At 41.4% G+C, this 27,179-nt stretch overlaps 4 protein-coding genes across 5 annotated transcripts; all 4 read right to left on the bottom strand.

Moving 5' to 3' along the window:
* Nucleotides 1-9,498: 9,498 nt before the first annotated feature.
* LOC110701442 lies at nt 9,499-12,023 on the bottom strand. Its single transcript, XM_021879097.1, has 3 exons — nt 11,775-12,023; nt 10,790-11,501; nt 9,499-10,676 (listed from the first exon to the last, which is right to left on the bottom strand). The coding sequence occupies exons 1-3, from the start codon at nt 12,021-12,023 to the stop codon at nt 9,499-9,501; spliced, it is 2,139 nt and encodes a 712-aa protein (XP_021734789.1).
* A 1,148-nt stretch (nt 12,024-13,171) lies between these two features.
* LOC110701155 (probable UDP-arabinopyranose mutase 5) lies at nt 13,172-16,284 on the bottom strand. Of its 2 annotated transcripts, XM_021878743.1 has the most exons (3): nt 15,852-16,284; nt 14,688-14,821; nt 13,172-14,472 (listed from the first exon to the last, which is right to left on the bottom strand). In XM_021878743.1, exons 1-3 carry the CDS (start codon nt 15,966-15,968, stop codon nt 13,431-13,433), a joined length of 1,293 nt encoding a protein of 430 aa, XP_021734435.1. In that variant the 5' UTR covers nt 15,969-16,284; the 3' UTR covers nt 13,172-13,430. The 2 variants fall into 2 exon arrangements, with proteins under 2 accessions (XP_021734435.1, XP_021734434.1); XM_021878742.1 differs by lacking the exon at nt 15,852-16,284 and having other exon boundaries at nt 13,172-14,595; nt 14,692-14,816.
* Nucleotides 16,285-18,870: 2,586 nt separating this feature from the next.
* On the bottom strand, nt 18,871-23,586 carry LOC110701148 (midasin-like). The gene is made up of 4 exons (XM_021878736.1): nt 23,253-23,586; nt 20,245-22,467; nt 20,028-20,137; nt 18,871-19,269 (listed from the first exon to the last, which is right to left on the bottom strand). The coding sequence occupies exons 2-4, from the start codon at nt 22,454-22,456 to the stop codon at nt 19,054-19,056; spliced, it is 2,538 nt and encodes an 845-aa protein (XP_021734428.1). The 5' UTR covers nt 22,457-22,467; nt 23,253-23,586; the 3' UTR covers nt 18,871-19,053.
* Nucleotides 23,587-25,543: 1,957 nt separating this feature from the next.
* LOC110701441 lies at nt 25,544-26,644 on the bottom strand. Its single transcript, XM_021879096.1, has one exon. The coding sequence runs from the start codon at nt 26,642-26,644 to the stop codon at nt 25,544-25,546; it is 1,101 nt and encodes a 366-aa protein (XP_021734788.1).
* Between the last annotated feature and the right edge of the window lie 535 nt (nt 26,645-27,179).

Below are 27,179 nucleotides of genomic sequence, written 5' to 3'. Positions count from 1 at the left end.
ATCCACATACAACGATAAATAGATATTTCGACCTTGCAACTGGAGCTACAAATATTTTAATGTCATTTATTAATTAGGTTTCCTTTCTATAAGCAAATGTAAAAATAAAAATAATAAAAAAAAAACATTTATATTTAATTCATCATTACTAGGGTTAAGAAAATGCTACACAAAGGTAGATTTTGTGGGTTATATTCTTGTAGCTATTGATTTGTTATCAAGTACTTCGTATGTCTGTATGTGGCACTCATTTAAATTTGTGGGACAAAAAACTTGGACATAATTAAGCTTTTAAATCTGTGTTTTTCAGTATTATACACTAGTGCTTTTTAAAATTATTCAGCAGATGCAACTAAACTATGAGTTATACTCTTCCCCCGCAAATGTTACCTTTGTCTAAAGGGATTTTGCTCCTTAAAAAATGTAATTATTAATTGTTCACGCATGTCTAAACAAAAGAGTTCTTCTTTATAAAGGTCCAATTTTCCTTGTACGCATAAGAAAAATCGTCTCAAATTCAATACGGGGTAAATTACAGGTAGGTAACAAACATGCAAGGTTTGTTTCGGGTGTTTTTTTGGATTTCCTGGGATACTGGTCACGCTCTTCTGGAAATGAGTCGGTCCACCTGCAAAACAACGAATATTCCAATCAACGGAATATTTGCCTCCGACGATCAAGTCAGTGATCAGAACGGAAAAGGCTAGAGAGAGAAAGTAGAGAGAAGTTGGAGCTATTTAATGCTCTGTTGTTTTCAATTGTCTGAATCCCCCTCCCATCATAAATGATTGGGGTATTTATAGGGGTGGGACTCGTGCCCTTCTCTAGGGTTTATACCCTAGATTTGTGTGACGTGATTGGCTGTGCAATCAGCGGATGCCACGTTCTACTCTGGGGCGCCGTTTTGCGGCTTCCATTGTTATCTCTCGGGATTTGGGCCCTGACGTTGCTAGGGTTTTCTGGCATGTTGATTGTTAAGGGAACAAATGTCCTTAACATATGGCATCTTCTCGTGACGACACGTGTCACCCTCTGACTGGGCCACGTGTCGCACCGAGATTGGCCTGCGGATTTAAGGGCTCTTAATTACGTGGCATCTTCCCGTGGTGACACGTGTCGCCCTATAACTGGGCCACGTGTCACTATGGGATTGGCCCATGTATACGGGGTATTTTTACCCACAACATTTTCCCCTCAGAGGGGTGGCCCGTACGCTTACAGGCCGACTCCTCTGACCTCAAATAGCCTTGGTGCGTACAAGTGCATTATGTTTTTGTCAGCTTTCCGTCCGCCTGAAATTTTAGAGCGAACGCCTATCTATACAAAAGGCGCGGACGAAGGTAGGCCGTCTTGCTTTAGAGAGATGCGACCGTCTTGCCATTGCGGAAAGGGCTTTAGTTCTGCCAACTTCCCTTTGGACGCGCCGTTTATTAGGTCACCTTCTTTTCCGCCTAATTTAACGGAGTTGCTCCTTGTCCCTCCAAATTCTAGGTCACATTTTCAAATTGTAACCGTTCAGCTGAGTTAGGAGGGAAAGATGAATTTACTATCTTATCCCCATAAATTTTCGCTATATATACAAAGGGTTTGACTTCATTTTGGCACTTTGGAACTTTACATTTTCTAGAGAGAAGTCAGAGCTTCTAGAGAGAGAAAGTGCGTTTTCCTTTGAATCTTCAAGAGCTCCGCCGCGCATTTGAGTTTTCCGGTGACATTTGTTGAATTTTCCGATCGATCTTCAAGGCTTCCAAGTTTTCAACACGTACAGAGGTAGGCCGCCTGTTTTTCTTTTCCTTGTCTTTTTATTTCTTTGTTTATTTAAAAGTTGGCTCAACACTCGGCTTCGTTCGTTTCTCCTCATGAGGCTGGCCGTTCGCCTGGGACTGAGGAGTCTAGAGTGGACGGAGACGAGTTGTCTCCTTCATGGAGTGGGTCCATTTCTAGTGCGTACCAACTCACATCCACCCATTCTTCTCTATCCCTGCAGTCGAACATGGCACGGACAATGTAAACGCATGATCGTCATGCGTCCAGAAATCCAGACGGAAGTCTGGTAAACCCTAGGCCTCCTTATGACCCCAAACAATGTTAACGTAGAGACCCCTTCCACCACTCCTACGACCGCTTCCACGGGCACTCACTGCTCGGCCGTGGAAGTAACTTCCTCATTCGAGGAGCGTCAAAGAACTCAAGGCGCTTCTACAATGGGGGGAACGTCCAGGCAAAATCCGGGGTTGAGGTTCCCCCAATATGCCAACTCGGTCATGGATGGGGCCGAGTTGCTACTCTGTGAGGGGCCTCCTTCTTCTTCTCGGGCGGACGCTGATGCGTCCGTCCCCACTCCCTCAGAACTCTATCTCCGATATAGCAGGTCGGACAGACCAAGAACGGGGGTTTCAATTAATGAACCGTCCGACCTGCCCCCTCGCAGAGCTCCTCCTACTGGGAGTCAGGTGGCCGGTGCCAAAGATAAGGGCAAACGGCCACTTGAAGACATTATCTCTCCTCAAGGCGGCCATAGTTCTAGGAGCCGCAACTCGGCGGAGGCAGCCGACCTGGACAGGGTGCTGTCTTCGGAGTTTGGGAGCGCTCCTCAGCGAGAGGAGGATGAAGCTGAGAATGCGGCCGAGGGTGGAGCGGCGGCCGCAGAGGGCGAAGAGGCGGCCGAGGAGGATGTTGCCAATATTGACAACTTCAAGGATCCGTACGCCTGCACAGTGGGTAGCACAGCCTTGGGCTACCTGAACTACAAATTTGAGGAATACAAGGCATTCCTCCACCTTGGAGAGGGATTTGAGATCCAGCCTCCAAGGAAGTCCCGCGCTTTGGCCGCTTGGGAAGAAGAGAGGTCGCGCCAAAGATCCTTCAGCGTCTACAGGGCGGCCTTAGACGTTGGACTACGCTTCCCCCTCCATCCTTTCGTCCGCACAATCTTGGACGAGTATGACATAGCCCTCTTCCATCTTTCTTCCTCTTATCCGTGTATGCATTACGGAAGAGATCTTCTTCCTAACTTGGCTCGGTTTATTATATTATCTTGTTTTCTTTTACTAACTTTTGTCTCTACAGCTGGCCACTCCAACCCCTCGGTCCAAACGGAAGCAGTCGTCCCCTGCGTCCAAGACGGACTAGGACGGCAAGGCATCCAAACAAAGGAAGACGGTCGCATCAAAGACCACTTCCACTTCTGCGGCCAAGACGACGTCGCGGACTGCCTCTAAGCAGTCCAAAGGAGAACAACCCCGGCTGAGTGATAGCGGGGCCTCCAAGTCCATAGATCCGGCCGCCATGCCGGGTCATGTTAGGTCCGAGAAATCGAATGATAGGGGTAAGTCGACCCCGGCAAAACCGACCGGGCCTGAATTGACTCCGCCCGTTCAAAGAGTCAAGAAAGCTGATTGGCTGGAGGCCACACAGTCGCCCGGCAACCAGCCTGGCCAGACGGGAGAAGAGGGTGATGAACCTGCGCCGCCTCCGCCCTTCACTTTCAACCTTCCTACACCTCCAAGCTTCTCTGACGGTCAGTCCAAGTAACTTTGGACTTTCTATTTTGTTTCTTCTCTTTTGTTTACTGAACTTACATTAAATTCTTTGCGTCCGCATACAGATATTGCAGAGGAGCTACACATGAAGACGCCCGGCCAGTCCCTTACTGGGGCGGACAGAAAGGCTATGCGGGAAGCCATGCCCCGGGTCGTCCCTGCTGAGCAGCGAGACAAGCTGCGGGGGATACATGAGGGCTTCCTCGGCCCCATGATCAATTGCAGCGCTGAGGTAACTTTTACCCTCAAATGCACTTAATCAATTTTTCGCTCTCACTTTGCTAACGCATTTACCCTGTACGCAGCTCTTCCTGCGGCTGAATGCCTTCCTGGAATGGAAGGACAAGGAGAATGAGCGGCTGAAGCATGCCTGGGCCCAGATTCAGAAGACCTAGGATGCCATTACTGGGGGGTGGTCGTCCAACGCCGTTATTTCGAAACCCAAATCAACGCGCTGTCCGACAAGGCGGCGCGACATGCGGAAGATTTGGTGAAGATGGGCGAGGCCCTTCAGTAAGAGTCCGTGGCCAGAGATGCCATGAGACAGGAGAGGGACCAGGCCCTGCTAGACGGCCAGCGCTGGAGGGAAGGGTTCGAGGCCTCCGAGAAGCTTCAGAGTGATGTGGCCTTGGCCCAAAAACACTTGAAGGAGGCCCTGGACGAGTCGGACGCTCTGAGGGCCGAGGTGGAAAGTTTAAAGAAGTTCGTTGAGGACTTAACTCTCCAAATGCGAACACCTCGGACCCCCAGTGCGGATGAGGTGGTCCTCATTGAGCAGATTGCTGAGGACAGGCTGAAGAGCCACTTCTTTGAGGCTTTTGAGCTTATGGTGGACGAGGGAGAGGCGGCCTATTATCAGGAACGCTTCACCAAGCGTCTTAACTTTGTCTGCCTCAAAGAAGAGGCTAAGAAGGTCGGGCAACCTTCACCTGAGCTAGACGTCACGCCAACTACCTAAGAGGAGGGGGAAATCGAAGAAGTGGCGGCCAGCAAAGACGGTGAGGCTGAGAGCAAGGAGGCGCCCGCAGATGACGCGTCCCTTGCCATCGTTCAAGAGCTCGGCCCAGGCCAGAGTCCAGCTTCTGCTCCAGACGCCCCATGATTTCAGCTTTATTTTTCTGCCTTGTTAATCATTTATGTATATTTTTTCTTGACTTTTTCAACCGCCTTTTCGAGCGGTTTTATGTAAGATATTTTACCGCCTTTTGAGCGGCCCTTTTATTGATTTAGCTTCCAAATTTTGCTTCATACTTTGCACATTTTATACTTAACAAGTTTTCGCATTTTCGTACGCGTACTTTTCATATTTGAGCGATTTTATGTAGGGCTGTCAAAAGCTGACACGACACGAAAACCCGACACGAACTCGACACGAAATAAGCGAGTTTGGGTCAAGTATTCTCGACCCGTTTACATAATTGGGTCGACACGAACCCGACACAAAATTAAACGGGTTAGGTTTGGGTTGAAATTTTCAACCCGAAACCGACACGCGTAACCCAATTATATAAATGGGTTGAACGAAAACCCGCTAACCCGAACCCGACACGCTTAACCTATTAATAAAGTAGTAACAAAAACCGAAAATTTTGTTCTAAACTTGTAATTTTGTAAATTGCCTTGGCACCATGTATACATTTAGGTAATTTTTGGCAGTTAATTTGGCGGATAAAATAAATTTCAACTTTTGTAAATTAAATTGGTTGTTAATTTGGGATAATTCTTATGTATGGTTGTGCTGCTAAAGCAACCAACTTTAAATTCTTGTAGTACTTTTGCTATAATTACTAACTTTAAACTTTTGTAGTATCATTAATGAATTAATGATGTATGTCTTTTTAATTTTTATATTGAATATTATAGTTTATTACATACTATATGGGTAAAAGGTTACACGGGTAACCCGTTTAATAAGCGGGTTAGGTTTGGGTCAAGGGTTTTCAACCCGTTTAATAAATGGGTTAGGTTTGGGTCAAGGGTTTTTCAACCCGTTTAACATCGACGCGAACACGAATCCGACACGACACGACCTGTTTGACAACCCTAATTTTATGTACGCGTATTTTTATATCTTCGTACAATTGTGGGGTATGCCCCTTTATTCGGTGTTCGCCTAGTCCATATTTTGGGTGGTTTGATTGACTTGGTAGAATTTATGCTTTAGGCGGTATGACTACTACCAAGTTAATCAAATCATAATAATGATTGCCCTTGGACTAGGTGGTACGCCGAATCAACACATTAATTGGTCGTTCAATTGGCTTTATGTGAGTTTGTCCGTTGAAACTATCGCTCGGACGCACTCAGAAAATTCCAAGTATGATCTCAACTCAAAATTTTCATGTTCGGCTGGGCTGGAATGCCTAGGTATGCCTTTGCCCCATTATATGGGTTTCACAGGCCACCTTACCTTTTCCGTCCGCCTTAATTAAGGGCGGACGCATTCATATGACTTGGGATCAAGTTGCCCATTCTTATTTCATGTAATTTACTTTTATTCTGCGACCGAGTTGCTATGTTGCAAGCAACCTACTTGCAAATTTCACGCGGCCGTATAAATTATGACTGTGCAAATAAGCATAAATTAAATGGAAAAAATAATTATAACAATGTTTGACTTTTCATTAATTTGTCAAAATTACATTGTTGTGGCCGTACGGCTTACATTGCTCGGTCAACAAACCTAGCTGTATACACAGCTTTTGGCTAAGTACTTAAACATAATATCTCTTAAGATTGTCCATGTACGCGGAATGGGTCGGCCGTTCATGGCTTCGAGACGATAAGTCCCATCTCGGACTTCTTCCCTGACTCGATACGGCCCTTCCCAATTTGGGGTCAGCTTCCCATCTTCATTTGCTCGTCCCACAGCCTCCATCTTTCTTAGGACCAAATCTCCCAACTTCATCGGCCGCCTAGACACTCGACGATTGTACGCCCTTGTCATCCGTAGACGATAGATTTCGTGTTTAAGTGCCGCGTTGCCCCTGGCTTCAGGAAGGAAATCTAGGGCAGTCTTCATGGCTTCCCAATTGGTCGCTTCATCATATAGCATTACCCTAAGGGTGGGCTCATACATTTCAATTGGAAGGACCGCCTCGGCACCATAGACTAAGAAGAAGGGAGTTTCTCCTGTGGAACTCTTGGCCGTGGTTCGTATGGACCACAGCACATTGACTAACTCGTCAGCCCATAAGCCGCCTGCTCTTTCAAGCTTGCGCTTAATTCCATTGGAGATCAATTTGTTGTATGCCTCTACCTGACCATTTGCTTGTGGACGGCCGACTGAAGCAAAGCAATGAGCTATGCCTTGGTCTTCCAACCATTCTTTGAGTTGAGGCGTTTCGAACTGAGGTCCGTTGTCAAACACCATATACTGAGGAACGCCAAAGCGTGTAATGATACTCTTCCATATGAAAGCTGAAACATTCGTCCATTTGATGCCCCGGACGGCCTCGGCCTCTACCCATTTTGTGAAGTAGTCTACTGCTACAAACATATACCGCCTCTGGCCGGACGCTAGTGTGTACGGTCCTAAAATGTCCATCCCCCATTTGGCAAAGGGGAGCGGACTGCTGATGGCCGAAAGACTGTTGGCAGGCCGGTGAATTAATGTTGCGAACCTCTGGCACTTGTCACACTTCTTTACCATTTTCATTGCGTCCGACTTTAAGCTCGGCCAGTAGTAACCCAGGCGGGTAGCCTTTTCAGCCAAAGCTCGTCCTCCAATGTGAGAACCACACTGCCCCTGGTGAAGATCATTCAAGACATCATGCCCTCTCTCGGGAGTGATGCATTTCAGGTACGACCTTACAAATGCCTTTTTGAACAACTCTCCTTGCTTAATTTCAAACCAGGCTACTCTCTTTTTCATCAGCCAGCTCTCTTTAGGATCGGCCGGGAGTAATCCATCCTTTAGGTAAGATATGATCCCGTCCATCCAAGTGGAGCTTCTATCAATGGCGTGTACTGTTTCAGCGTCAATACTCCTCTTTTATTTCACTTCCCAAAACACTGACCTGGGAGTATCACATGATGCTGAGGATGCTAACTTAGAGAGTGCGTCCGCCTGATGATTGGACGAACGAGGGACCTGCTGTAGAGTAAAATGATCTAGGCTCTCGGCCTCCTCTTTTACAATCTTTAAGTACTTTATCATGGCCGGCTCCCTCGCCTCGAAGTCTCCATTCACCTGGCCGACTACAAGTAGGGAGTCCGAGCATACATCAATTTTTGTCGCTCCTGCCGCCTTACACATTCTAAGGCCGGCCAAGAGGGCTTCGTACTCGGCCTCATTATTAGAGGCTTGAAACTAAAATCTCAGAGCATATTCAAACTTGTCTCCCTCAGGAGACTGACATATAACACCTGCACCACAGCCAGTAGCTGTCGCACTACCATCCACGAACACTTTCCAGATTTGACCGCCGGCCGTCTGAAGATCCGGTCGAGTCATTTCAGCTAAAAAATCAGCAAAGGCTTGGCCCTTAATTGCTTTTCTTGGCTTAAATGCAATGTCAAAGCCTCTCATTTCCAAGGCCCATTTAAGCATACGACCGCTTGCCTCTAAAGTTGTAAATGGCTTCTTCAGAGGTTGGTCTGTGTAGACCACAATTGAATGTGCCAAGAAGTATGGCCGCAGCTTTTTTGATGCCATGTATAATTCCAAACCAAATTTTTCAATAGGGGGATACCTTAACTCGGCGTTATGAAGTACGTGGCTGATAAAGTAGACAGGGATCTGGCGGCCGTCCCGTTCAGCAAGTAGGACGACACTTAAGGAGTGTTCTGAGATGGCAAGATAGATAAATAGCTTCTCGCTCTTAAGTGGACTGACAAGCCGAGGCAATGTATGTAGATGGCCTTTTAGCTGTACGAATGCTTCCTCGGCCTCCTCTGTCCACTCAAACATGGCTTTGTTTTTTATGATTTGAAAGAAATAACAGCATTTGTCCCCTGATCTTGACATAAATCTACCAAGTGCTGCTAAACAGCCGGTTAATCTTTGGACTTCTTTAATTGTCCTTGGTGACTTCATGTCCATGACAGCTTGGATTTTTTCAGGGTTGGCCTCAATTCCACGTTGATCAATTAAAAATCCGAGAAATTTACCGGACTCAACACCAAAGACACATTTCTTTGGATTTAGCATCATCTTATGCCGCCTGAGTTCGGTGAAAGTTTCTCGTAGATCCTTCAAATGATCGGCCGGCTCTTTTGATTTGGCAATCATGTCATCAATGTACGCCTCCATATTCCGGCCGAGCTGATCTCTGAAGACTGTATTAACAAGTCGTTGAAAGGTAGCTGGGGCATTCTTAAGGCCGAATGGCATAACTTTGTAACAATATAACCCCTGCTCAGTCACGAACGCTGTTTTCTCCTGGTCTTCTTCCCATAATGGAATTTGATGGAATCCAGAGTATGCGTCCATAAAACTCATCAGGGCATGCCCGGCCGTCGAATCAACCAGGCGGTCGATTTTGGGCAGGGGAAAGCTATCCTTAGGGCATGCCTTGTTTAGATCGGTGTAATCCACACACATTCTCCAAGTTCCATTCGGCTTCTTCACAAGGACCACATTGGTCACCCATTCTGGGTAATAACATTGCCGAATGAAACCGGCGTCCAGAAGCTTCTTGAACTCTGCTGCGGCCGCCTGATTCCTCTCCTCTCCATGATTCCTTTTCTTCTGGCGGACGGGTTTAACGGCCGGGTTTACAACCAATTTGTGCACGGCCAGGTTAGGGCTTATGCCTGACATCTCGCCAACATCAAATGCAAATACATCTTTGAACTCTCTCAACAATTGAATTAACTCATCCCCAAGCACTCCCACAGCTATGGTGCCTACACTAACCATCCGACTTGGTTGATCGGGGTCGAGTACTATATCTTGGTGACTGCCGGCCGGCTGTGGTCGTAACTCGTCCGGCCGACCGACAGTCATTAGCTGCTATGCTTGCTCTATCTTGGCCGCCTTACGCTTCTGGCCGACCTGCTGTGTTGGGAGTGAGGTTTCTTCTTCTTTTGGCTCGGACGATTTTGGTCCGCGCGTTATAGGCTTAACTGCCAACTGATTACATTCTTTTGCCATCTTCTGACTTCCTTGGATCGTGCCTATTTTCCCGTCCGTCCTCTCAAACTTTAGCAGCATTAGGTGAGGCACAATGACTGCTTTTGCTGCATTCAGTGTAGGACGTCCGAGTATGACATTATATCCAGTCAGTTCTTTCACAACCAAGAAGCGGACAACCATATCTCTTCCTTCCCCTTTTTGCCCGAATCGGACAGGTAAGTCAATCCGTCCCACTGGGTGGATGACATTCCCCCCAAATCTAACCAACAGGTGAGTGATGTCCTGGAGAGCATCCTCTGGGAAGCTTAGATTTTTCAAGGCGGCCAGGCTGATGATATCAGCCGAGCTACCCGTGTCAATTAATATTCGTCCGACTTTCAAGTTGGCTATCTTCATAATGAATACCATGGGATCATTGTGCAAGGCTTTGACCTCCCCCCGATCAGCTTCACTGATGACTACTTCGGGGAAAGGTTCGGCCTTCACAGAAACCATTTGCATTACTTTACCCAAGTTGTGGGCGTCCTGCTTGATCCCCCTCATAGTAGGGCCGCCTGAAGCAAATCCTCCTGATATCATGGCCACAAAGCCTGAATCAGTGATGTTGCCATCATCTTCTTTATATTTGTTCTTATCATTCTTCTGTCTTTGCTCGAACGTGTTGTTTGTCCGTGTGTAAGTGAATTTGGACTTCATCACATATGAATTCAGCATGCCCTTCTCGGCTAACTTGTCCAGCAGTCTCTTCAAGTTGATACAATCATTTGTGTCATGTCCCATGTCCTTGTGGTAATGACAATACTTGTTCTTGTTCCTATACTGAGCCGGGCCTCTCAGCGGCTGTGGCTTCTCAAACTCAAACTTATCCTTGATTTCCATCAAGATAGAATAACAATCCTTGTTGAATTCAAACTGGGGCTCGTACGCCTTGACCTTCTTGGACTTCTGTGACTGGGCGTCAGCCACCCAGACTTCCTTTCTCTTCTTTCCTTCTTTCTTTTGGCCGGCCGAGTCTTGCTGAGGAGATTTTTTCTCAGCCCCCTTGGCCGGCGCTTCTGTTTTTAATTTGTGAGCGAACAAAAGTCTGTCGCCTCAATGTAAGCTTCGGCTTCCCGCAGAACACCTGCGTATGTCCGAATCTTTTTCCTTACCAAGTCAAATTTAAAACCATTGTGCCTTAATCCCCGGAGAAATTCAGAGTAAGCCATTTCATCCGGCAGATTATGAATTTGGGCTTTTTCTTGGTTAAATCGCTGGACGTATGAGCGTAAGCCCTCAGTTTTTCCTTGGACGATTGTCGCCAAGTTAAGACTAGTCTTTCGAGGCGGTATATTGTATGAAAAATTTCCCACGAACAGCAAACTAAGAGTAGTAAAACAATTGATACATCCGGCCGGCAAACTGTTGAACCAATCCTGCGCCACACCTTTCAGAGTGGCCGGGAAACATTTGCACCAAGTAGTATCATCTACGCTTTGCAAGTACATCAGGTTCCTGTACGAGGTGATGTGCTCTTCTGGGTTGCCCGTGCCATCATAGGCTCCCACAAGTACACTCTTCACCTTTGGTGGCTGAGAGGCATTTAAGATATCTTGCGAAAACGGGGGCGGCTTATCTCCCAGAGTAAGTAGGCGCATCTGCCAATCGATGGGTTGCGGTTGCACGGACGGTCCAGCCAGATAGGGAGCCTGTCCGTACACCTGCCCGTATGGTCCATATTGTCCATATGCCTGGGGGTTCGGCTGCATCAAGCCATTGAACCCCTGAGGAGGCGGATATTGCAGTGATTGGGCTATAATGGGAGTTGGGGCATGAAAGACTGGAATAGGAGTTGGGGTGCGGACCGCCTGACTTCCGCTGGTGATGGCCGTGTTGGTATGCTAGGAAAGAGAATGATGTGAAAAATCATCTGGCATAGTTGGGGTTGAGGCCGTGTCCGAGTAGGCGGCGCGCTCCTGCTGCTTATGCCGATGGTAATCTCTTGCGTCCATCCATCGTCTGGACGGCTCAGGCTCCTCTCTTCGAGGCTGCCTACCCCTCCCCCCAGCCGACTGCGTTTTCGCCAATAAGTCAGAGAAATTAGTCCGCGGTACTCTCGGGGACCTTCCAGTCGGCCTTCGAAAGGGAGTGTTTCCAGCGTCCGTTGCATGGACCGCTTTGCTGTGTGTCTTCTTTGGAGCCCTCTGTTCCTCTCTCCTGGGCGGCTGCCTAGAGGTAGAGGCTCCATTTTCAATTTCTTTTCTGAGTTTTTTGAGCGCGGCCTTAAGAGAGGCAGCGGTAACAGGAGGGTCATCAGCTTCTTCAAATGTGGCTATCAGAGGATCACTAGTACGGATCGTAGGGATTAAATCCTCTACATGTCCATCCTCGCCTGGATTAGGTGTCTGACCATCTATCGCCATAACGTACGAGTATCCCCACAGACGGCGCCAAATGTTTCGGGTGTTTTTTGGATTTCCTGGGATACTGGTCACGCTCTTCTAGCAATGAGTTGGTCCCACCTGCAAAACAACGAATATTCCGATCAACGGAATATTCGCCTCCGACGATCAAGTCAGTGATCAGAACGGAAAAGGCTATAGAGAGAAAGTAGAGAGAAGTTGAAGCTATTTAATGCTCTGTTATTTTCAATTGTCTGAATCCCCCTCCCATCATAAATGATTGGGGTATTTATAGGGGTGGGACTTGTGCCCTTCTCTACGGTTTATACCCTAGATTTGCGTGACGTGATTGGCTGTGCAATCAGCGGATGCCACGTGCTACTCTGGGGGCGCCGTTTTGCGGCTTCCATTGTTATCTCTCGGGATTTGGGCCCTGACGTTGCTAGGGTTTTCTGGCATGTTGATTGTTAAGGGAACAAATGTCCTTAACACATGGCATCTTCTCGTGACGACACGTGTCACCCTCTGACTGGGCCACGTGTCGCGACGAGATTGACCTGCGGCTTTAAGGGCTCTGAATTACGTGGCATCTTCCCGTGGTGACATGTGTCGTCCTATAACTGGGCCATGTGTCACTATGGGATTGGTCCATGTATACGGGGTATTTTTACCCACAACAAGGTTAATGTCTTTTAGCATAAATTTCTTATGTAATACGGAGTATTGAGTACGAATCCAAGCCTAACTCATTGCTATTATATTTCCTCAATCAGATTCCAAAAATGCATCCTCATGATATGGGAGAGGAAGAAGCTAAGGAAACTTGCCACTAGATCTTGAGGCAACAAACTAGACAAAATTTTGCTGTTAATCAAAGAAACGAATGTTCAACATCAATTTAAGGAGGCTAATTTTGATGTTGATTCTCAAAATGGAGCACTAATTTAAACAGTGTTCAATCCTAGATCTTGAGCATTTGAGAGTGAATGAGTGATAATACCAGTATACCACTCAATTGTCGCGGTATAATTATTGCACATCAAGAACTACAAAAGCAATAACAATCACCAATGCAGCAAAATTCAAAATTTCTTCTCTTAAGACACAAGATCAGTCTAAATTGGACAGAAATTGGGTTGGACAACAAGAAGAAATTTTTGTAGGTTTTTAAGCCAAGGAATTAGATAGATGACTAAAGTAATCATGTAAATAAGTCACAGAAGTTATATTCCAACAACGGGCAATATCCCTAATCAACAATTAACATAGTACGGAAATATCTGTAATCAACACGATTTTGAAAACAAGGCTGTAAGTGAACAAGCATAGCCACCTTAGCAAGTAAAACATCGCCAATTCAGGTTCCCAATAACTACTGTATATGACTTAATTAACAGTGAATTCTACGTCATCTGCCCTTCCAAATATCTAATTGGAGGCTGGTACAACCTTCTTCCATAGCTTAACCCACTCGGTCATGGCATCAGCAGCTTGAATAAATACAGAATTCTTTTCAGCCGCAAACCTTTCCTTGACCAGTTTTGCTACCTCCAATAAACAATCCACAGCTTTAACTGCTTCAGCAGGCAATTTGATAGACTCGAAGAAAGGAACTGCATCCTCCATCAGCTTCATACCCTCCCAATCTTTCTTTAAGCTCTGAACTGCATCACCCCTTTCCTCTCTCCAGACATAAGGCAGACCAGTTTTCACCCCAAACTTCAAGTGGTCACACACAACCTTAACACACATACCAGAAAATACATCTTCCATGGTTTCCCATCTTAACTTTCCTTCCTTTGTCAGCTTCAAACCGGGGAACAAAGCAGGACCCAGCAACTCACGGTTGAACCCTATGTTGATTCCACTAAGCGGCATCAATGCCTTTGCCGGAACAGTAAGAACAGCATCCACATATCTAGTGTTCCTCTGCTCAGGCTTGAGGGCTTGTGTTGGAGCATCCAAGTCTGCTAAATTGAGCCAGAGGCCACACGAGAGAGCACAAGGCACCCCTTCTCGCATACTAAATGGGTATCCACGAACAAAGTCAGCTCCCTTGCAAAATGGGTCATAAAGTGTATTGAAGAAGAGAGGGGTGGCAGGGACTGCAAGGTTAAAAAGATGCTGGGCAACAGCATCCACTTGGAATCCTTTATCATCCTTGGCTGGGATGCAATCATCATCAATCGAGATAACATATTTCTTATTGGAGACAAGATAGCCAAAGTAGCGACATGAATAGCCAGAGAAAAGCTGGGAAGTCAGTGACGCTCCAGCAGTCTTGTCCATGTCTGCTTTTGTATATATCTTGACATCAAATCCATCTGGAATCTTCAGATCTTCCTTCAATTCAGGGTCTTTGACTATAATCAAGTGAAACCGAGAGAATATGGGTTTCCATGCATTCATAAAAGACGTGAGATCAGACTGTAGAGCACCAATCACAATATCTACATCATCATCCTTAATGCTGAACTGAGTTGCCATTTTTGGGTGTTTGAACAAAGTATGGAGTATTACAAAAACACAATTATAGTCCACCAACAATTAACTATGGATATCAAAGAAGATCATAAGATGTATCCGCCACACGCTGAAAGCAAAAAATGGTATATATCAGAATAAAACACATTCAACCTATGATACAATGAATCAACAATAGGCCAAGACCCAGGAGTCCAGGACTTACGAGTGGGAAGAACTGGAGTATATACTGGCCTGATGTTGAGCTCCTTGATAAAGGAAAGAAGTTTGTCGTCGCCGGAAGCTATGAACAAATTAAGAATCCTCTCATTCAATTTTCCAGCTTTCAATGTTCGCTGCCAAACACAAAATTTTGTAAGAATAACAGCTATTTAATCATCTAAACCATAGAAGATTTACCAAGCCAAACAAATACGGTAATCTATTATACAGCTAGATCAAGTAGAATTTCACACATCATACTAGCAGGGGTTATTATATTATAATTTTTTGAAGCCGAAATGACAATTATAAATTAGTGAATTATAGCACATGTATGCCATAACCCATAATTACAAAGGGATCCTGTTTCAACCTCTATATTTCAGCAGATTAAACTTAATTAAACAACACAACAACCGGAAGCCAATCTACAGTTTGTAGATTCTGGCCACCAAAATTCCAATTGAGGTAATATCACCGTAAAACACAAACCAGCACAACCATTCACAATACCAATCCAATCAGATAACCCCAAAGTCACTTACAAAAAACCACCTCTTCTAAGTTCGAACCTTTCTCCAAAACTACAAGCCTAACACCCTAAAATAATCTATAATTGGAAGAGGATACCTTTTCTGAGTATACTCAATAAAACATACACCGCCGCCCGGAACCATCCAAGTCACCAATACAAATACATACAGCGACAACCACAGTAACCTAACATTAACCCCAATTAGCCTAGAAATCATTTAATTTAGGTCTTAATCAATTCAAGAGCTAAAAATTAAACACAATTACTTTCAAAAAAGCAACAATCAAATATCCAATACGATATTAAATTAAACAAACGAAGCATACATTTGTGCTACATTAACCCTAATGGCTTAGAAATCAATTAATTTATGTCTTCATCAACCACATTCAACCAAAACATCAAATAATCAAAACAAACCAGTAAACAATAAATCCAATTCCAGCAAACTTACAAACTGATCAACAAAACAACAAATCAAAATCAAACAAGTTCAAAAACATAAGAAATCAAAAATCAAACCTAATAAACACAAACAAAAGCCAAAAAAAACCTAATCCAAAAAACTAATCATTCAATAAATCAGAAACAGAAATCGAAAAAGAAAAGGAGAGAGAAAGAAGACAAACCCGAAAAAGATCGATGAGAATGTGATCAGGAATATGAGAAAGATCAGAAAAAGAAGAGAGATGGAGAAGAGCAGAGTCGATTGTGAGGGAGAGCAAAGATGGCGGAGTTATTGTCATTCATGTAACTTATAACCCCCTCTTTTATCGTTACACACCTTTCTTATTTTTTAATTTTTCAAAAAAAGGAAAAAAATTAAGGTTTTCTCTCTCCTATGGCGTGGAAGATAGGAGGGAAGAGAGAGAAAGGGGAAAATGAGGGAGAAGAGGAGATCTGGAAATTGAAATTGAAATTGAAAATGAAAATGAAGGTGTGACGTGATTGACGCGCTCCTTCATTCCATTCTTTAAGATCATCATCTCTGACTCATGTCTCTCTCTCTCGTCAATCGCGAAGGATAACTTTTTTTTTCTTCTTAGAGCACCTTATTCATGAACATATAAAAACTTATTCATGTTACTATTCACATAAATAAATACTTTCTCTTTCATACACATAAATCATACAAATAATTTCCAACATCCTCCTCTTAACCATGAACCAATAAAAAATTGTTCATGCTATTCACCTACCTCACCTCAATTTATCTTTTTACTACTCCCTCCGTCCCAAAAACAACGACTCATTTGGGTTGATTACGCGGGTATTAAGGACGTTAAGTAAAAAGAAGTAAAAGTATATTGGAAAGATAAATTTATATGGGGCTTGTAAAAAAATAGAGAGAGAAAGTAATAAAATAACATGGAAAATCAAATTTTTATATGGGGAAGCTAATTTTGCACAAATATTGTTGCAAATTGGTGGTGTTTTAATGCAAATGGGTAATTCTTTTTGGGACAAAATTTTGGCCAAATGGGTCGTTCTTTTTGGGACGGAGGGAGTAAAAATTAAAATACATACATAATTAACAATATATTAATCTCATTTAATATGTAATTTATTGTGAAACTTTGAGAGATTACTTGTGGAGAATTTTGTGGGTGATTAGGGGGTTTTGAACCCAATTTTCTTGGTTTATTCTATAATTTGGTGGATTTTGTTGTGGATTTTTTTTGGATGTACACTTTGTTTGAGGTTTTGGATTATTAAAAGCATAATTAGGAATGTTTGGATCCATAATTTGTAATTTTTTGGCTAGTTTTGTGAAGAAATCATATTAAGATACAAACTATGGTTTAAAAAGATGTAGTTTTTGAGGTTGTCGAAACTATATCAATATGAGTGTCTATTTATAGAGAATGGAAAATTATGACCGTTGGTAAATAAAAAAAATTATGTGTTAAAAGTTATTAACATTACAAAAATTGTAATGTTACAATTATTTCTCATACTAGTGACAAGTGGCACAATCTCACAAATTCCCCTTTTTGATTTTTTTTTTAAAAAAAATTTCTACTAGTTTTCACGTGCCTTTTTGGTGCAAAAGCAACTCTTTGTCAGACAAATAATTTTTGATGAACCGTTCGCTTTTCCAAACCATTTGTATTTGTTCATTGCACTTTCATCAGCCTTTAGTTTTTTTAAAATTATTTTGTGTGAACAGTAAAGCAAATAGTTTTTTCCATTCATGGTTAAGGGTGCTCTTATTATTATCTCACCGACATTTTAATTATTTTATTGTTATTGGATTTTTTTTGGCCAATTGGATTTATTTTTTAATAACATACTCCATACCGTATCAATTTTGGGTTTTACTTCCTATATTTCTATGTAGTTGACACGTTTAATTTAGACACACATATTAAGGAGATGAGAGAGACTAAGAGAGACTAGGGATGGCAATGGGGCGGGTCGGATGCGGATGATGGTACCTCCATATCCATATCCGCCTAAAAATCTTATACCCATCCCCGCCCCACCACCCGTGGCAGGTACAGTATCCACATCCATACCCGCCCCACCAGGTACAAGATAGGATCCATCTTCGCCCCATCACCCACCTCATACCCGCCCCAAAATCATCCCAAACCCATTGCCATGATGCTCTATTGTATCACATTATTGACAATTATATCAAATTAGGTTAAGAAAATTGGGACTTTCATTATTCAAGCTTATTGGGTCTTAGAGGGTTTCAAGTTTTATAAATTCTAAATTTTTCTAAAAGAAATATGGTGCCGGTATAAGATGGGTACGGAGCGGATATGGGGCGGATCTACTCTAAAATCCATACCCGCCCCATCACCCATGGCGGGTACACATTTTATACCCATCCCCGCCCCATCACCCGCCAAACCTCCTCCATCCCCGCCCCACTTGGGCGGGGATGGGGCGGGTCTCCCATTTAACCCGGCCCACTGCCATCCCTAAGAGAGACTGATAAAGCAAGTGGGTACACTTAAAAATTAAGGTATAAAACTTACCCAAAAAGAAAATGTGAGATAATTATTAAAATTTAAGATCGAGCTATTATTTAATGTTAATGTGTGACATTTCGTTAGATTGTTTCATCGTGCCTTTTATAGAATACGGAGTACTACGTATAAAATTTCTAAAGTACATACATAGTATTACTAGCATAGCTCAACACATCTAGTGTTCTAGTCAATGTATTTTGCATAACATTTATATTCAATAAAAAGGTTTAATGAAAAATTAAATTGAAGGGCATTTAGACAGTATATTTTAATTTATTTGCTTTCAACAATCAACATGTTAATTGTAACATATTATACCATTATTTAGATAATGGCATACACTACATTACCATTGTTGAGTGGTAACATTATTAAATGAAGACATGAAGTAACCTCATCGAACAAAGCCCAAGTGGTACCATCATTAAAGTATCCTGAATTTCATGTGACACTCAATGAAACATTCATAACATCTTTCTTTTTTTACAAAATGAACACACAAGTGACAGCTTATTTCTTAAGCCAGTAAACTTTGGGAAGTTTAAGCAACCGAAAGCCAATATATCAGCAGATAATAATAACATGCTAATATACTTTCACTTTGAAGTTGCTCTATAGTTCATTTTTTAGCTGACAATACACATGCACTTGCACCTTAACAATGTGATGTGATGAATTTTCGTCCATTCTTTCAATAAAAACATTAAGCAAGCAACCTGCTACATTTTGTTATCTCACAACAAACCAACTACACTAACTATAAGCACAAGAATATTCCAAATTTGTCGAGAACAAATATACAAATCCAAAAGGGAAAATGTTCAACTACCTAATTAAGTAAAACAATCTACTTGACGCCAACTATAGACATTAAAAAGTGGAGATTTTCGTTGATATCTGCTAGATCGGCAGGGCCCTTGCATGTGGCTGGTGGCTCGACCCCTGTAAACACATAAAGCGCCTTTAGCTCCTCTGCACATGAAAAGTGAGGAGTGTTCTTGTAACCCACAATGGTTCGCATTGCATTGATTTGCTCCCATATCTTCTCCTCGTCCAATTTTACCTGCAAAAAGTCCAAGAATTATGGTGGCTTGCTCAGATAAATGGCAATGCAGGCTCCAGGCAAGATCCTAGTCTGCAAGCAATTCAGGACTCTATGCAGCAAGGTATCTAGTATTATTTAGTTCATACAATTTGGTTTGTTATACACAAGCTACAATGGACCATAATCCATCTACCTGGGTCAAAGGTGTAAGACTGTACAAATTCTAAACAGAAATACTAGATGCTTCCTCGCCTATATGGATATACACATGTTAATATGTACTTGTAAAACTTTCACTAGTGTGATAAAAAAAATTTAAGAAAACAAAAATAAAAAATAAAATAAATCACTATAAAAATGTGGAGAATGCCTTGATTCCTTGAAAAGGTAATTAAGTAAAGAAATAGCACCATTTTCCCAAGTACATTGTCTATCAATTTCACAGGGTAATATGCAACTTTTACGTGCAGCTAATAGTCTAACATCACATAATGGTTCTTCCTAAGTTCCAATGTAGGAGAATAATCACACATACGATTGAATCAAAAAGCAAAAATTGAACCTAAGGTGTTTAACATCCTCCATGAGTTCAGAAAGAAATAAATTATGGCTCAAGCACTGCCAAACAAAGCAATTTACAGTCCAGCAGAGAAAAAGAAGTTTCAAATTATGCTCATGACATAATCTTTTTTTAAAAGACAAAAGCATTGCTCATATTCATACTAACGTAAAGCCATTTTCATAAAATCTAAATACAGATAGCGAAAAGTTGTAACCTTATCAGAAGAAGCAATTCCTTGATCCGGTGCAGTTTCTGTAGTTTCAGACACAGGGAGTGATTCAATCACAACCTCACGATAATCAACAGTTAAAGATACATCATCCCCTGCACAGCCATAAAACAAATTCAATCCCAGAATTCTCACAACTTGAAAACCAAACATAATTAACAACTTTGACACTTGAATTTATTATAATAAAACCAGTGACTACCTTCAGGCATTGTGTCAAATGAATCTGCAAATTGATCAGGTTCCTCAGTTCCATTGTCTGACCGAGGAAACCCACTTTCACCGGCCATTTCTCTGTCGTTATTGGAAAGCACAGAAGTTTCTAGATTAACCAAGCTGATCCCTTGATGAACCTCGGTGGCAGTACCATTTTCATCATCCTTCACATTTACCACTAGCCAATTTTCTACAATGGTTCTTGACTCTTTATACAATAATCCACTCTCATCAGCTTCAATACTTGTATTGTTTAAATTTGCATCATTTTTGCGGCCTTGTATCTTTCCCTTGTCATCGATGATTGGCTTAGGTTCCTCAAGAATGACAGTAATGTCCTTGTTTCCCAACTTATCAGACACACCTTTTAAGAATCCTTTTTCAGATTTCTCATTTTCTTCTAGTGCTTTCTCTTTTGAACTGTCATTTCTTTTCCAGTCATTTTTACCCTCATCCCTCATCTTTTCAATTAACCCCGTTGTCTCCCTTCTTAGTTCGCCCTCTGCTAAACCAGCATCATTTCCACTGCACCTATTCTCCTTTTCTACCTCTATTGTTGGTATGATAAAGGCCACGCCTTCAGTTACTTGTTCAATATTGTTCTCATTCTCCCCACTAACCTGAGCCTCTAGTACAACTGCTCTTAATGAATTAGCTAGTATCCCACCCTCGTCCTTCTCCATTGAAGAAATTTCATTCTCGGCCCATTTGATCCCTGCTAGTATCTCATTTTCTACCTCATCCTCCATTTTCTCCCTAACATCTTCCTCATAACCCCTGACTTGTTCAAGATTGTTCTCACTCTCCCCGATGTCTAGTGTTACTTGTTCAACATTGTTATCATTCTCCTCAGACACATGAGCCTCTATTACAACTGCCAATAACGAATCTCTTGGCATATCACTCTCCTTCTCCAATAAATAAATCTCATTCTCTACCTCTTTGACCTCCTTGGAAAGGATAGTGAGGTTCGTGTTTCCCTTTACTTGAGACATATCCTTTATGAGAGCTCTTTCAATTTCCTCATTTTCTCCACGTGTTTCCTCTGTGCTTTCATCACTCATTTCTTTAATCAATCCTGACACATCCCTATGTAACTCATCCTCTTCTATGCCAGTCGAATTTCCCTTGTAATCTTCTATGTTTCTTGGTGATGCAAAGGCCATGTCTTCCATTACGTGTTCAGAATCATTCTCACCCTCCCTGCCTACTTGAGCTTCTAAAACTGCCCTTGGGATTTCATATTCTTCCTTCTCCATAAAAGATATCTCATTCTCCTCCTCATGGATCCCTTCTAGTAACTCAGCTATTATTTCTGAATCTGAAGGTTCCTCATCCTCTATGTACTCCCCAAGAGACTTATACCCCCTCATTTGATCAACACTACTCTCATCCTCCTCACCTACAAAGGCCATGTCTTCTGTTACTTCTTCAACATTGTTCTCATTCTCCGAACCTAATTGAGCCTCCACTACAATTCCCTTCAATGAATCTTTTGGCATCTCACCCTCTTCTTTCTTTATTAAAGAAATCTCATTTTCTGCCTCTTCGATCCCTTTTAGTATATCAGGAATCATTTCTGAATTTAAAGGTTGCTCCTCATCCTCATTGTACTCCCCAAGATCTTCCTCATACCCCCATTCTTCAACAATCTCACTCACTTTTGATGACATTTTATCTAGTTCATCCTCGTTGGCAGATGTTTGATCATGATCAACAGTTTCTTTATTATTTTCCTCAGCCAATTCAATCCTCATTTCCATCCCCTTTCTAAGGTCTTCTTCCAACTGAATGTCCTCATCCCCTTCATACCCTTTGTCAACATCATCTTCGTAAACAATGTACTTTCCTGACTCATCACTATACATTGGCCCATTTCCTTCATAAGGAAGTGCCAAAGGCATTGGCAGCAAAGTGTTCAAAAGCTTCTCACCACATGCATACGAGACAATCACAACACCAGCAGGAACAGAAAAGGCAACCCCTATGGCAGATAAAACTACAAGAGGAGGAAGAACAAAGGAGGCAGATGAGACCACGACACCTGTTACCACCATTTTCTTCCCCAGATTTACCCCTCCTCTCCATATCCGGCTTAACTTGCTATTGCTTTCATATGATTTTGAGTAATTTTTGTAATCTTGCACCTTCCAATACTCCTCTTCATCACCAGGATCTATTTCTTCGATTTCCTCCATCTAGTAAGACCCTGACCAGCAAAGAATGGCGGTATATCAATAAAATCTACTATAGTGAGTTTTTGGCAAAGAGCACATTGGACAACTATAACATATTTTGGGGTGAGTCCATGCCAGTTAGTATCTTGACTATGTTTGCCAATTTACACGTTGCAATAACGAGTAATACTTCGTATGTTCTACTACAGTTTTGAATACAGTTTCGATCAAATCAAACTGACGAATTGAATAATACTATCAATGTTATACTAATCAAACAACTTAACTTTGTAAAACCAAATTAAATGTACTGACATTATCCTTATGTGTCACTCAATACTCATAGAATTTGTACTATGTCTTGGTCAAATATACTAAAACAATCTGGTACACCTGTGAACTCAACTCGTATTCAATTGAATTTTGCTAATCACTCGCATCGATCTGCACTCTGAATTTACTTTTCTCATTCCATATACTTGAGAATACCAACACAAGGATAACAACAGTAACAAATAACTTCTTAATGTACTAAAATTCCTTAAAACATAGAATCATACAGTACTTTTAAAATTAAATGCAGTCAATCGAAAAGCATTAGGATAAATTATCACAATAGCATATCTCACTAACTAAGCTACTAAAGTATGATCAAAATTGCGCAATAAATCAGCAGAAATTCAAACAAAATGCATCAGATAATCCCGTAAATTAATTATTTTTCTAATTAAGAACAAACATACCAATAATATAAATTGAAATTATGGGCAAATTAAGCATACAATATTGAAATGATAACTGCAGCTAAGAAAAGTACCTGAAATTGACTGAAATCACATGATTAAAAACAGTAAATAATAAAGTTAAGTTTGTAATTTGTAGAGAATTATGCAAGGTTTTAGCTAGGGTTTTTGGATGATGAGATGAAAATGAAGATGATGAAATTGTTTGAGAGTATTTAATTTTGGAGGCGAGGGTAGGAGACAGAAAGAAGGGGCGGTGATGAGATGTAAAAAGGGGACACGCGTATGAGAGGGGGATGGGACACGTGGAGTTGGAAAGAGAGAGAAGACAAGGTGCATGCAACATGCAGATTAGCAGGACATGGGCGAAATGGAGGAGTAGCGGGTGAGAATTTTGCGTAATCCAAGTTTAATGTGGCCTGTTTTTAACTCCTACACCGGTGCAGCTGTGGGCTTCGTTCACATATTTCTATTTTTAAGGCTTCGGTTGTATCAAATGACGGGGTAGTCGGTGGAGATCTCATCTTATGACCTTGAGGTCATAAATTCGAGCAAAATAGTTATAAAATATTTGAAAGTAGGAAGATTTCCTTACCTCCCCCTCTACTCTTAACCAATGACAAACTCAATAGAGCCCAATAACTTAATATATATATTTATTATAATATCATCAAAATTGTATCAATGGTTAATCATGGGCGAGAACTTTTATTTATTACGAACTTACAACTTCAATTTAGAATCAGCATCTAAAACTCCAAAAATGATTCTAGCTCCCATCAACAAAATTGAGAACTCATTGTGTACTTTGTCCAACTCTAATTTCAATGTAAAGTTGTTAAAAGCTGAAATCACACTTGAATGCAAATCATAATTTCCAAGTTCAATTATTTTTTGAAAGAAAGAAAAATGAACAACAATCTAATTTAATTCCAAATCATATTATATAATCTTTTTAATTATACTAGTAAAAATTATTTAGCTATATAAAATGATAGGGTACCTTAATTTTATAAGTTTGTTATCATTCCCAGGAGCTTATTATACCTAATTTGTATTTCAATGAAGAATACGAGGAATCAATTGTAATAAATTCCAATACCATTATGAGAATTTCTACAAGGTGCCATATATACTGCCATAGTGCCATGTATTACTTAACTCTAGTTATGATTGACCTAAAATTAATATTCTTATAGATGATTATTTTAACGCACAATTTGTTTAGGGTTGAAGAATATCAAATTGGGAGCTCCTGGACCAACTAACCGGCTCAACCCTATGCTTTGACCAAGAGGAGGGAATAGGGCAACTGATGCTTTAGCCAAGGAAGTCAAAACTAGAAATGATCTTTTGAATAACCAAACTTTTTTCAACACCCCGCTCCTGGTCTATTATGATATTATTTTGCCTGAAATACATGAAACTCACGCTATACTGGATAATTGTAATTTGTTAAATTCGATTGCTAGCAGGGCAGCTCTTGTTTCAAATTCGTTCTTAGCTAATCTATTATTCCTATCTACCAAAAAATTTTTTAAAAAAAAAAAGAAGAATATCAAATTACTCCATCCATAATGTTTATTTCACTATTTACCAATAGACTTTAGTAATTAAAATTTTGTTAAATAGTATTTTTTTCCTCTAATTTGTTTATCCCTTACAGATTCGAAAGACCAAATCCTTTGTGATCATCTCTAAGGAAAGTAGAGAATAATACCAAACCTAAGCTACCTACACTAATAAAGTATCCCAACTTTTTTGGGAAAGAGAGAGAAAATTAGAGGATCCGGACTTCCAAATTAAGAGCATCATTATTGGTGAACACAAAAAAATGGTTCATGGGTCACTATCACCATTTCTCTCTCATCCACATCAACCCAACAAACCATTTACAATATTCACTCTTAACAATGAACACTAAACAATGGTTCATCATCAATACACCCTACCCCACCTTATTTTATTTTTGTAAATATAATCTATTTAATTCATAATTATAATTTATTAACTCGATGTCAATGTAATTAATTGACGTATTTAATTTTTTAATCGTGATTACTAATTAAGAAATTATCGCGTTTTTTTATCAGCTTTTTAAAAAACTAATTCTTGTGATTAATATTTTTTAAACAACAACACAGCTAATTTTAATTAACAAAAAAAAAAGAGGTACAAATCGTGATTACAGTTCTACAACTATAATCTAGTACATTTTATTTAAAAAAAAAAAACAACTACACATCGTTTTGTAAGATGTCCTTAGGGATAACCATTTGTTGTAAACCTAGTTGCCTAAGTTTTCGTTGTTACCAAATTTATTCCATATATGTTCGACCAAGTCGTTTTTTAGCTGCAAATGAGTCTATTGATCCTCAATCTCTGTTCTACGAGACAAGTATAAGCCGATATCCACAATACGATCAGTACGGTACTCGTAATGGATTTCACAAAAGTAAACGATCCTGACATGATAGGCAGAACGTATTGGGGAAGAACGATCCTGACGAGTTTGTGGACTCGTAATGGATTTCACAAAAGAAGCCCATCTAGGGTAGATTCCATCAGTAAGATAATACGCATTCGTATAATGATGACCATTGACTACGAAGTTCACAGGAGGTGTTCGACCCTCTAAGACGTCTTCGAACACAGGGGATCGATGAAGCACATTAATATCGTTGCAGCTACCTGGCATCCCAAAGAACGAATGCCATATCCATAGATCTCTGTCCGCAACTGCCTCCAGTACGAGAGTTGCAACTCCTTCTCTTCCTTGATACTGCCCCTTCCATGCGTGTGGACAGTTCTTCCACTCCCAGTGCATACAATCAATGCTGCCTATCATGCCAGGAAATCCACGTTCTTCCCCAATACGTAGCAATCTTTCCATATCTGCGATGTTTGGACGGCGTAGGTACTGATCATCGAACAGGTTGATGACACCTTCTGTAAACTTTTGGAGTGCCAATCGTGAAGTTGCCTCACTTATACAGACATACTCATCACAAGCGTCTGAAGCACACCCGTAAGCTAGTTGTCTAACGGCCGCAGTGCACTTTTGAAGTGGAGACAAACCAAGACGACCTGCCGCATCTCGCCTTTGTTGAAACCAGGGGTCATGTTGGGTCACTGCGTTGAGAAGGCGCTCAAACACATGTTTACGCATTCGAAACCGGCGCCGGAACAAGGAACTTGGATAAAATGGGACTTCCGCGAAATAGTCATTGTATAACCGTGCATGACCTTCTTCGCGTCCCCTATCCTTTCGGGGCTCAGTAGATTTGCGTCGGCGTTGCTGAGTGGCAGCTTGAATAATTGGTGGAATGTACTCATGCATTACGTGTTGTATCATAAGACACACTTCATTACGTTGTTGAACTCTAAGCTCCCTTCCCTCATCATCCGAGTTAGATGAAGATGAAGAGGAATCGGTTGAGCTTTCGTTTAAACTGTTTGAATTCATTTTGTACGTAAGAAATGTAAGATAGAGTGAGGTTTGCTAATAGTAACTGCAAACGATTTATGTGTTTGTGTGTAAAAAAAATGAAAGAATGGTGTTTATTTATAGTGAACTAATTTGTAATTCTTCTTCAGAAATAACTGAATATAAAGAGACAAAGATCACATGGGCTATGACAAACAATGAATTACAACCACACAGAAATTGAATGGAGAAGAAGGGTTTCACATGGGCTATGACCAACACTGGATTAGAACCACACAGAAATTGAATGGAGAAGAAGGGTTTCACATGGGCTAACAAAGGGGAAATTAAGATACTGACACAATTATATATAAAGAGACAAATTGATATAATTGAATAAACAGAATAATATCACATGGGCTATGAAAATGGGAAAGTGGAAAAGATCCATTTTACTGATTAATTGATAAAGTACAAACATAAGGAAATGAGTACAAGAGGTTGAACTGGAATTGAAAACTTATCACTACTGAAAATGAAGAACAACAAAGGAATTGAACACACTTAACTACAA

The sequence above is a fragment of the Chenopodium quinoa genome, unplaced genomic scaffold, assembly GCF_001683475.1.
Source record: "Chenopodium quinoa cultivar QQ74 unplaced genomic scaffold, ASM168347v1, whole genome shotgun sequence".
NCBI lineage: Eukaryota > Viridiplantae > Streptophyta > Magnoliopsida > Caryophyllales > Amaranthaceae > Chenopodium > Chenopodium quinoa.
The sequence above is the reverse complement of the archived record's forward strand: the minus strand, read 5'-3'. Positions and strand labels throughout refer to the sequence as shown.